At 34.2% G+C, this 12,118-nt stretch overlaps 1 protein-coding gene across 2 annotated transcripts in view; it reads right to left on the bottom strand.

The window, feature by feature from the left end:
* The window catches only part of galnt14 (UDP-N-acetyl-alpha-D-galactosamine:polypeptide N-acetylgalactosaminyltransferase 14 (GalNAc-T14)), a 46,352-nt gene that overhangs the window by 15,919 nt on the left and 18,315 nt on the right, over nucleotides 1–12,118 (bottom strand). For both annotated transcript variants that reach the window (XM_051139337.1, XM_051139338.1), the window contains exons 4-8: nucleotides 6,342–6,409; nucleotides 6,170–6,235; nucleotides 3,395–3,516; nucleotides 1,732–1,819; nucleotides 1,374–1,458 (exon numbers count right to left, since the gene is read on the bottom strand). In XM_051139337.1, coding sequence (XP_050995294.1) covers nucleotides 1,374–1,458; nucleotides 1,732–1,819; nucleotides 3,395–3,516; nucleotides 6,170–6,235; nucleotides 6,342–6,409 — 429 coding nt within the window. The remainder of the gene's footprint in view (nucleotides 1–1,373; nucleotides 1,459–1,731; nucleotides 1,820–3,394; nucleotides 3,517–6,169; nucleotides 6,236–6,341; nucleotides 6,410–12,118) is intronic.

Here is a 12,118-nt window from a genome sequence, read left to right as displayed (position 1 = left end):
AGAATAGCATGAAAAAAAATCTAAATTGCGAGATATAAACACAATTGTGATAAAAAAAGTCAGAATTGTAAGTTTTTGTCTTGCAATTCTGACTATTTCTTGCAGTTGTGAATATAGATCTCACAATTCTGAGAGAAAGTCAGAATTGCACGAAAAAAGTCAGAATTGCGAGATATAAACTTGCATTTGCAATAAAAAACGAGTTGCGAGTTTTTTTTACCTGCAAATCTGACTATTTTTTGTATTGTGAATATATATTGCGCAATTCTGAGAAAAAAGTGAGAATTGCATGAAAAAAGTTTCACTGCATTTGTGAGAAAGTAAAAATTATGAGTTTTTATCTTGCAATTCTGACTTTACTTCTCGCAATTGTGAATATATATCTCACAATTCTGACAAAAAAATCAGAATTTCATGAAAAAATCTGAATTGCAAGATATAAACTCCCCAAAACCTTGAATAATTGTGTATGTAACATGCTATATATATATAGAAAAATTAGACTACGTGTTACAATTCCAAGTTTCAATTTCAATATTACATCACAAACATGCACAAACTCCTGCCAGCCAGCGAAACAACTGGCTGTCAGTCATGGGTCATGGCTGTGCTGTCCCTCTCACATATCATTGTGAAACACGCACTACTGCTTCCCATCTGTGTCTACACACACACACAGCTTTCAGTGACTCAGTTATCACCGATCTATTCTGCATCTGTTGGCGAATGGGCTGCGAGAGACCCAGGCCGGCTGCAGTGCTGCACCGGTGCACAGCATGAGCAGGAGCAGACGGGATCTGAGCCCCTCTCAGCCTGACTGCCTGCTTATCTGAGCTATTAACAGCCTTCATTACAACAGCCTCTGAGAGCGCTAGGAACAGTGTGAATTACACCATAACAAGAGGAGAGAGAGAAAGACGATAGAAGAGGAGGAGGAGGAGGAGGAGGAGAAAATACGACCAAGATTTAAATGTTGATGTTATGTTTATAATATAATAATCAAAACAGCTTAGCAACTCAATATTTTACTTATGACATAATAATTCAATTCTTAATAATCAACAAGGCTGAACTTCTCAGTAGAAATCAATGCTTCAAATACCCCTACTCCCTTTAAAGACAACATGAATTTAAAATAGTATTTACATTCCAATAAATGTCGCTGGTCTAACTGGGAATGATTGACCAATTCATTTTATTCTTAAGAAAAAAATGTTTTATGCAAAATGTAGCAGCTTTTAATTTTTTGTGTTGCCAAGGCACAAATTCTATGTAGATTTTAAACACGGTGCTCAAAACCCAATAGGTGCTGGACCAAACCTATTCTTAGCAGAATAGTTTTTATGAAAGCCCTTCTGCTTCTCTTCACCTACTTAATAGGCTCTGTAGGGTCATCTCTCTTGGCTCGCTTTTCAGCTGATAGTTGCTCCCATTTAAAATGTAAACTCCAGTCAAAGCCTGCAGCAGAGAGAAAGAAAAAGAGAAGGAGAGAGAGAGATCAATGAAGATCTTTTTGCTCTAATTTCTTGTAACTTTAATTTTTATAAGTCATAATTATACACCGCGGTGGTGGTGATAATTAAAGTGCGCTGCCGACGATAGGCCGAGGCTTTCATCACGGCTAATTGTTAGATTTGTTTCTGTGTGACACTGCTGATTGGGGACTGTGACCATCGGCCCTTGATGTCGGCAGTGGGACAACGAATGGAGGATTATAATTGCAGCTTTTACCTCCTCGCAAGTCTGAGGAAGCGGCGACATAGGCAAACGTGTCCATATTAATGATGTCAATCACAGGGCTGGCGACACAGGTCGGGTCCTGAAAAATGAAAACATTACAAAATGAGACAAAAGAGCACAAGAGATTTAATAAGGAATGTGAACGGCTCCACTCTCTGTCTGTTCAGCTTGATTTCACAACAAAGGAGGTGGAAAATCAGTGAGCGCTGGGATTATCTGTGTTACTAAGCGCGCGAATGTGCACACACTCTCGTCCAACATCATTACACCAGACACTCTGACCTCATCACTCAACTCTCTCATGCCTCACAATACCGTCCTGCTGAAAGAAAAGAATACTTGAGATGTGTCACCAATACTGGCTTTTCAAACTATTGCTAATGAAATTCATTTTGAAAAAATGTGATTTTGTGTAAAAAAAAGAATCACTTTTTAGTTAATGACTATAATGATTGCAAAAAAAAAAAAAAAATCACCATTTTTGTGGTGTGTGCTGCTAGCAGTTTTATATGAACAAAATATATCAAATAAAAGTTTAAAATTTTTCCCAAAATACTTATTTAGTTGAAATGTGCTGCTAAAACTTGTCAAATAACAGTTCTGCTAGCAGACAGAACAAAGCATCAGGATATTCATGCATGTGCTTGGCAAGCGGTGCTGCATTCAGCGCCGCCTCCGTTCTGCCTGCTGACTCTCTCCTGTTGAAAATAAACTGAAAGAGGAGATAATTCCACAGAATCCATGTAGAAATGCTCAATAGACTACTGACTAGGGATGTAACTATATCAAAATCCCACGCTACAATATTTATTGCGATATTTAAAAAAAAGACAAATAAAAAATTGGAAAAAATTTTAAACTTTGTACATTTTAAAGTTAAATTATTCTATCTAATGCACTTTGAGAGTTCAAAATAAAAGTTCCAAATCATGTTATTTAACTAAGAAAACTTAAGTCAGAAAAAAGTTAGTGAATTACCTTTTACCTGAACTTTAAAGGGGACTCAATCCTCTTTTTATTTGTATATACTGTCTTAGTCTAATTTACATTCACAGGAAAACCAAACAAATAAGAATATAATAATAATAATAACAATGACAGAAATAACCATATAGTGTAAACAACTGCACTGCAAAATAAATGAAAATGAATATTTCATAGGTGTATTATTTTTGCTTTACATTACAGTAAATGGGAAATTACAATAATTTACTCATTTCTACACTTGAAATTTTGAATTTGGATGACAACTCATTTGGATGACGAGTTACATCATTAGAAAAGTAACTAATTACCAGGGAAAGTAACTATTGTGTTAAAATTTTCAAATATCTTAAATAACTTGGATGTCAAATAACAGTGAAAACAGACTTGATTAAGGGATTAAGCCATATTGTGCTTTTGGGTTTTTAGTTCGCTTGACAGACAATGTGTCAAAGCATAATGACCAAAAATACAACTTTAAAGACCGTTTATGTTAGAATACGATGTTTAAATATATTTTAAAAACTAGACTTTTTGCCCAGAAGACCTATCAATTCATATCGTCATGTGACCACGATAATATTGAGGTTTTGCTATCGCGATATCACGATATTGATAATACCGTTACATCCCTACTACTAACCTAATGTGAGTAAGTGTAAAACTGTACCTCTTTGACCCTCTGCAGCAGTGGAGGCAGCCAATCTTTGTTGACCTCACAGTGACTGTCTAAAAAGGTCAGGATCCCGGCTCCTGCAGCGTCCGCCCCTCGAACCCTGGACCGGATCAGTCCTATGATACACACAGATAGATCAGGGACACTGGAGAATTCATTGTCCATCAGAGCTGCATATTACATCTGTTGAGCAGCCTGTTAAACTGACAAATTCTCTCATCTCAACAATCTCATTCACAGAAAAAGATATGAGAAGAGCCATTTAAATCTGATTAGTTGAAGGGACAATTAAAGCCTTATGGTTATTATCGAATCAGAGCAAGAAGCTTTTCTGTGAATGCGAGGCTGTTAAGTCGGTAGAGCCTGACTGAGGATGCATAATAATTGTAAACGTGCAAGACTCGTGCAAAGTTTCACGCTGCACGGCAACTTCAGCCAATTAAAAATCCCATTTCATCCTCAATAAGGCTGTATTTTCCAGATGGGTGAGCGCACCCTCTACAGAGTTGTTGAGAACAGGCTGTGTTTGTGTGTGCGTGCATATTGGGCCAGTGTGGCCCCCTCTGTGTATGCGCTGGGCAGATGGAGAAGGAAAGAGAGAGTGAGAAAGACAGACAATGAAAGAGAGAGTGAGAGAGAGTGAGTGAATGGCAGAGATTACATTCACCTACAGCTAATAGAGTTAACATAGCAGAACCGCACACCCTGTTTGTAGCTCCGGGACGACAATAGGGTTTAAATGCCTTAAACCTTTTAACAATTTTCTCTTGTACAGAGTTGGCTGCACAGGGGTTTTATGCATTAATCAATGCTGTCTAAGCGACAATGTGTGACAGTGTGTAATGGAACCTCGGAGCGCTGGAATAAACAGGGAGGGAGCAGCGAATAGATGATCATTACTAATAAGAACTTTGCAGTGATGACTGAATATTACATTATTGTTCTTATTAATATTAGCATTATTAGTGGTGCATGCTCATACTTCGGTTTAGGGAACAAACCCTAAGCCCTGGTATTAAACTTTTATGCTTATATAGCTAGGGACGTGACTGATTAGCTTATTTGTGCAGCTTATTTAGAAGAGCTGTGCTATTACTTTTCTAAGTGATTGGACTTTGCCTGGCAGATGATGACATTAGCAAATAAATCCAACAGTCTTAAAATGAAAGGGAATCAAGCATTATCTAGTGAGCAGAGTATAAGAGACTTTCATAGTGGACTTTTGACCACCTAGCTAACTCTTAAATCCAGTGTTTTTATCTAAAACTATACAAAATTGTTCATAGTAATTAAAATAAAATAAAATATTAAAATAAAAATATTGGAAGAAAAAAAATTTACTTAAAAATGTTAAAAATTTAAAATGTTGCCTTGGCAGCTTACTGAAATGAATAAATTTTAAAGGGACAGTTCACCCAAAAATGAAAATACTGTCATTAATTACTCAACCTCATGCCGTTCCAAACCCATTAGACCTACGTTCATTTTCAGAACACAAATTAAGATATTTCTGTTGAAATACGAGAGCTCTCTGACCCTCCACAGACAGCAATTTGTGTTTTGAAGATGAACAAATGTCTTACGGGTTTGGAACAACATTTCTGACATAATTAAAGGAGAAGTCCACTTCCAAAACAAAGATTCACATATAATGACAGAATTTTCATTTTTGGATGAACTATCCCTTTAAATATAAAAATGATAAAAAATAAATAAATCTGAACTAATAAAATTAAAGCTATATAGAAATATAAAAACAGTGACAAAATACATGAATTACTAACGCTTAATTTAAAATTAAATCTGAAAATATAAAAATAATGAAAAAGCTCAACTCAGAATATTAATAAATAGTTCAGAGTTGTATCGTTGCATTACCACCGTGAGTTTCGCACAAGGAAGCCCTATTCATATTGCCTTCAGAAAGTATGAAAATATAGTTATTAACGTCTGAATGCATTTCGGCCCAGTGACATTAAAAGCATAGTGCTAATAAACTACATGAGAAATTTTAATCCGAATTGGACATGGAAATTTATGTAAACCTTGACCTGCTTAATTTACCAAAAAGGTAGCCAGCCATAAAGATGACTTAACCTTTCAACATCCATAATGTTGTTAAACCATGCTAATGGGATTTCATTAAATATTAAGTGGGCATTTTAACCAAAGTCGATCTCTTAGGGCTCAGAAAGCCATTTTGAACAACGCCCGGCATAAAATCTGCCACAGGCTGTACAGCAGTGGTAAAATCAATATTTGCTATAGCAGTTTAAGACCAATGTTTTCAGTTAGATGCACACCGAAATGCTATGCTTACAAATGGATTTTTAAATGTTTATTTATTCTATCAAGAGAGTAAATCTAGGTCTATGCAAGCTGTCTGCAAACTAATCCATGCTCTGTCAACCACTAGATTCAATATATCTGTTCATCCGAATGGAAAGATACGGATGACAGTACGAGTGCATGGCGGAGGAACCGTATCTGCTCTGTTTTCCACCTGTGCAACTGGTACATGTAAGAGAGTGTGAAACACTGGCCAGAGCTTCAGTCAATGTGCAGTAATCTTCCTCACAGTCTGTTCACCATCACCCTCCCAGTAACGTACCACCTGCTGTTAAAACACTCACCAGCACACGGGCGAAAAGCAAACAGCTGCTTTTAGAGTCTGGATGGTATTACAAACAGGCATGTTGCCAGTGCAAAACGAAATATTTAATTCATAGGGAGAGGGAGAGAGTGACAGAGACGTTATCACTGGCTTACCTTCTCTGCGTTTATTGCGAAGACACTTTACTTTGGGCAACTTGGTGAGAAGAAGGCAGTCATTTGCTGAAAGGACAACAATTATTTTAAATATTTATTAAATATATTACTTAAGAGTGCATTTATGACATTAGACTATACATTTAAATATGCTAAAATGCACAGTACTTACGATCTTCGCTGAAATCGTCTACCAGTATGATCTCATGAATCAGATGCACAGGAGTCCGATTCAACACACTGAAAAGAAACAGAATTAAATCGGTTGGAATTGATATACAGCAAAAAACAGTAATGAATGTTTTTAGGCTGTAGGCTGTACAAGGGATCTATCTTGAGGTCTACATCAGTGTTTATTGTTACATAAAACTAACAAATTGTTTTTTTAAAATTATTTAAATTATTATTAAAATTATTATTTAAATTATTATAATTTATTAAATTATTTTAAAATTAATACTTTAGCAGCTAACAAATATAAATTAGTCTAAGTGCTACAAAAATGTATAAATTATCAAAAAAAATATATAAATTAAAACTACACTGCCATTCCAATTTTTTTTATGCTCTTTCTTATGCTCTTTCTTATGCTCATCCAGGCTGCATTTATTTGATCAGTAATATTGTGAAATATTATTTCAATGTAAAATGTAAAAAAAAAACATTTTTTCTATGTAAAAAAAAAAAAAAAAAAAAAAAAAGTAAAATGTAATTTATTTCTGTGATGCAATGCTGAATTTTCAGCATCATGACTCCAGCCTTTAGTGTCACATGACCCTTCAGAAATCATTCTAATACTGTATGCTGATTTATTATCAATGTTGAAAACAGTTGTGCTGCTATTTTTTTCAAGTTTCTTTAATAAATAAAAAGTTAAAAAGAACAGCATTTATTTAAAATAGAAATCTTCTGTAACAATATAAACTACCATTTAAAAATTTATGGTCAGTAATTTTTTTTTCCCTTCTTTTTTGAAAGAAAATAATACTTTTATTCACCAATGAAACACTGAAGACTGAAGGAATGGCTGATAAAAATGTAGCTTTGCATCACAGGAATAAATGACATTTTAAAACGTATGAAAATAGAAAGCCATTATTTTAAACTGTAATAATATTTTACAATATTACTGTTTTTTTCTGTATTCTTGATCAAGCAAATGCAGCCTTAATGATCCCAAACTTTTGAACGGCAGTGTAAATTCACATTAAACACAAATAACAAAATTACTAAAACTAAACAAAAACTATAATTAAAACAATATCAAAAATTCCAAATATTAAACCATATATATTTAAACATATTTTATTTAAAAATACAGACACTGTAATCATAACGGCTAGTTTATTCACATACAGAAAGTTGTCATTCCAAAAATTCTCAAATAACTATTTGCAAGGAAAAAGATTAGATGAGCTACTTAAATTTAATTTCAGAACATGCACCATAATTTGCAGTTGAATACTTTATGGGTCACCATTCGGATTCAATTTAACGTATCACATGAGATCTGTTTCTGGAGAGACAGTCTAACTAGCTACCAAAATTGAATAAAACTGAATTTTCAATAATTAATTTGTTATACTATTCTTCAAACTATTAAAGAATATCATGTATAATATTATAAAACAGTACCACAAAAATGTGCAGCTGTTTTGGGTCAGTCTTAGCTCTTTTGCTTACAAAAAGCCCAGAGATAAATAAGCAGTTATGCTGTTAGCCAGGTATGGAGGGAGACACTGAGGCTGCAGTGATGTGGACTTGAAGAGCACGGACCTCCTCTAAACCTCTTTTCTTTGTCCTCACGCTAGGTGACTGATTGCACTGCACTCACGCTCATAGGTATGTTTCCACATGTCTGAGTCAGTGAGACACATTCATCACAGCTTGGACTTGTACAGCACATGCGCACACATACACACACTCACATATACACATGCACAATTCAAATTCATTAAGCATCTCTACATCCCATATTTCAGTCAGTCATCCCACAAAATACCTTCCTTCTCTCAAACAAAAATAGAAAATATATTGACTATAGAAAATGCTATCTTCTCTCAAACAAGGAAGTTTATAACAATCAAAATATTCTATATATGCTTTTCATTAAGATGTTTTTACTTTCTAGTGACAGTTGCTTTGCACAGTGATTTGTTTTGATTGAAATATTCATTTGGAATACTGTCCCTTATCGTTTTACACCTGCTTAAAGACTAATTAAAAATCAAAGCAGTTTTAACACCAATTTCAGCTGCTGTTTCCTATCACTGCTGTACTGACTGTGGGAGTGAATGTCAGTCTATTGATTTTCGGTTTTGTAGATGGCTTTGTAAGAGCAGGGTAGCGGACTGGCTTTGATGCCCATCTGATGCTTTGAAGCCCACCCGAACCACAAAACAAGGTCAGAAAATTGGACAGTGTAGCTCTGAATTGTGCTGTATTTCATAAAAAACAGTTTCTGCATAGTTACTTGATTAAAAAAAAATGTTATTCCAACTTATTATCTACTTATTATAAGCAGTTACATTACATGTATGGAATATGCAGATGTTTTTATCTAAAGCTACTTAAAAAAGGCACTAAAGCAATTCATCAAAGAGCTAATAATATTTGTAATAATGAAAGGTTTATAATCAACAGTTACACTACCAGTCAAAAGTTTTTTTTTTAAGTTTTTTTTTAAAGAAGTCTCTTCTGCTCACTAAGCCTGCATTTATTTGATCCAAAGTACAGCACAAACAGTAAAATTTTGAAACATTTTTACTGTTTAAAATAATTGTTTTCTATTTTAATATATTTTAAAATGTAATTTATTCATGTGATCAAAGCTAAATTTTCAGCATCATTACTCCAGTATTCAGTGTCACATGATTTGCTGATTTGCTATTCAATATTTTTTTTTTACATTATTATTTATTATTTTATCAATATTTAAAACAGTTGAGTACATTTTTTTCAGGATTTTTTATGAACAAAAAATTATAGAAATTAATACTTTTATTTAGCAAGGATGCTTTAAATTGATCAAAAGTGATGATGAACACATTTATAATAAGTTACAAATTCACAAATTCATTTCTATTCATCAAAGAAACCTGAAAAAATTCTACTCAGCTGTTTAACATAATAATAATAATAATAGTTTTTTGAGCAGCAAGTTAGAATATTAGAATGGTTTGTGAAGGATCATGTAACTGGAGTAATGATGCTAATAATTCAGCTTTGAAATCACAGAAATAAATTACATTTTAAAATATGTTCAAATAGAAAACAGTTATTTTAAATAGTAAAAATATTTCAAAATTTTACTGTTTTTGCTGTACTTTGGATTAAATAAATGCAGGTTTGGTGAGCAGAAGAGACTTCTTTAAAAAACGATAAAAATCTTACTGTTCAAAAACGTTTGACGTGTATATGAGGATTAAAGATAAAAGAGTTTATTGATATAACAACATACCTTTCAACATACCTTTCAAAACACTTCCTTATGAGTCCTAAAAAGGCCATTCATCACAAAAAAAAGCATTTTTTACATCACAAGTAGTCAACAATACAATATGAACCTAGTAATTTATTGCCGTCTTGAAAGATATAAAGTATCTCCTGTTATGTATGATTTATTGATTTTATAAAATGTAATTAATTGTTTTTAATACAATGGTGAGAGCAGCTATATAATAAAGACATCAATAAATAGTTAAATACTCTGAATAAATAACTCTTCAACAACAATTTATAACTTAGCATAAACTCTGTGCTGCCTTCGGATGCAAATAATGCACCATAGCTGCTTGCTATCCATCACACTGACACAAGAATGTTAAAAGTTTCTTCAAGGCCCTTCTGGCAAATCAATTCACGTCCCTTCTCATCCATATCCTGAACTGCTTTTTTTTAGTCTGCAGTAGGAATTGCTCATCTTCAGACAGGAGGAAATAGTGTCTGTGTTGTGTGGACGTCGCCAAGGTCTGTTCTGACCTCCCTATACCTGAGGGGTTAAGAAAAACAAACAGCCTCTCCGCACAACACCTCCTCTCACATCTCTCTCGCTCACTCTCTTTTGCCCGATAAGTAGCCGCAAGCAGAGACTAAGGAAACCAAGAAATGCTCCAGAAAGTTCTCTTCCACCTCTTAGGACTTCCCTGTAGTAATAACCTCTGTCAGCAGCAACACCCATCAAGAAATGCCTGGGGCCTACACTTCAAACCCACTCTGTGTAAATGCTTAGTCTATGAGAGCGTTCATGTGAAGAGATGTTTGTGTGTGCTCATGTGCATGACAGAGAGAATCCCCAAATAGGGAAAAGGTCATAGAAAGATAAGGATTAATACCGCTTTGCCATCAAGGTGTCTGAGCATATCTAGTCAGTCAACAGGATATTTTGACGTTATTATCGGAGCTGTTGTTAAATGGCTGGTAACTTTAACAAAGGTTCAGGGTTAAAGCAGGGCAGAAGTCATTTCTGCAGTGTACGGGAGCTGCCGTGACTAATGTGTGATGAGAGTAGTTCAGATTCCACACACTCCAGGGCAAAACACCTCACACCACATCCCTTCACCGCAGCCTTAGGAGCCAAACCCCACCTGGATACTGTTAAAGCTAGAAAAACAGTTTTCGGCTTAATCTAACACAAACACGCCTGGGTCATATTCATCCCAAAATTTAAAAACTGTTATATTTTAGTTTTCATATTATAGTTAGAATACAAAAAAAGCAACAATATTGCTTTGCACTTTAGGTGCTTGAATCAATATTTTTTTAGATGTTAATTAGTCCTTAATTTGTAATTATTCTTTTTCACAGCTCAATTAAAGAGGACATATCATGAAAATCTGACTTCTTCCATGTTTAAGTGCTGTAATCGGGTGCCTGATGCATCTACCAACCCAGAAAACGTGAAAAAGGACAACCCAGTAACTTTATTTTGATGAGCCTTTCTCTGCAAGCATGTGAAAAAATGAGCTGCTCAGATTTTGCTCCCTTAGTGAAGCAGGAAGGGGATCTTATTATAATATTACCCCCCCTCAACCTGCATGTTCGACCCATTTTGTTTTGCAGTTTCTTTCCCAGCTGTTTACAGACTTAACTGTTTTTATAACTTGTGCCTTTTTAACATAAATTTGTCTGTATCAGACAGTTTAAGCGCAATAAGAGAAGAGAATTTTAGAACATATTTAAGTTTTTAGTCTTTTAGTCTGCGCTCAGAAAACAGCATGTTTCTGCTTCCATTCAGAATAAATATTTTCAAAATGGTATAATAAATTATCTGTGGGGTATTCTGAGTTGAAACTTCACAGACACATTCTGGGGACACTTGAGACTTATATTACATCTTGTAAAAAGGGGCATAATAGGAGCCCTTTAATGTAACAGCAAGTCATCTAAAAAGAGTGATCTCTTACTATTTGGCAACACCCAGCCCTCATATTTCTAGAACCATTAAGAAAATGAAGCCTATCTGTAAGCACATTAAGAAGACTTTACATTGTGACATTACTTTCACGAAACGTTTGTTACAATACATTTTTGATACTTAGCTAGAACTGATAGAGTGCAAGATCGCGTCTTTTTATAATTTTGAGTTGACAGTGGTGTTGACTATTTTTCTTATGCACCTATTTGAAGGTTTGAGTTGACTGACACTATTTTCACTAAAATTTATAACAAATATTATATTATTATTATTATTATTATTATTATTTCGCATTATGATAATTAGAAGATGAGGAAAATAATGTCTTAACGCAATAAAAAAAAGTGATAGAAAAATTGGCTTTATTTTCTTATATATACTATATGTATATGTATGTTTGTACGCGTACATGGTCCTAAAAATAGGCTTCACTTTTATGCATATCTGAAATAACTGCTTAGGAACTGATGATTAAAATACCCTTTAAGGACTCTAAGTCTCTTGTGGCCTTTTCTAAGCTATATTGACATGTC

This window comes from Labeo rohita, chromosome 20, assembly GCF_022985175.1.
Source record: "Labeo rohita strain BAU-BD-2019 chromosome 20, IGBB_LRoh.1.0, whole genome shotgun sequence".
NCBI lineage: Eukaryota > Metazoa > Chordata > Actinopteri > Cypriniformes > Cyprinidae > Labeo > Labeo rohita.
Note: the sequence above shows the minus strand (reverse complement) of the source record. Positions and strands in the feature narration are given on the sequence as shown.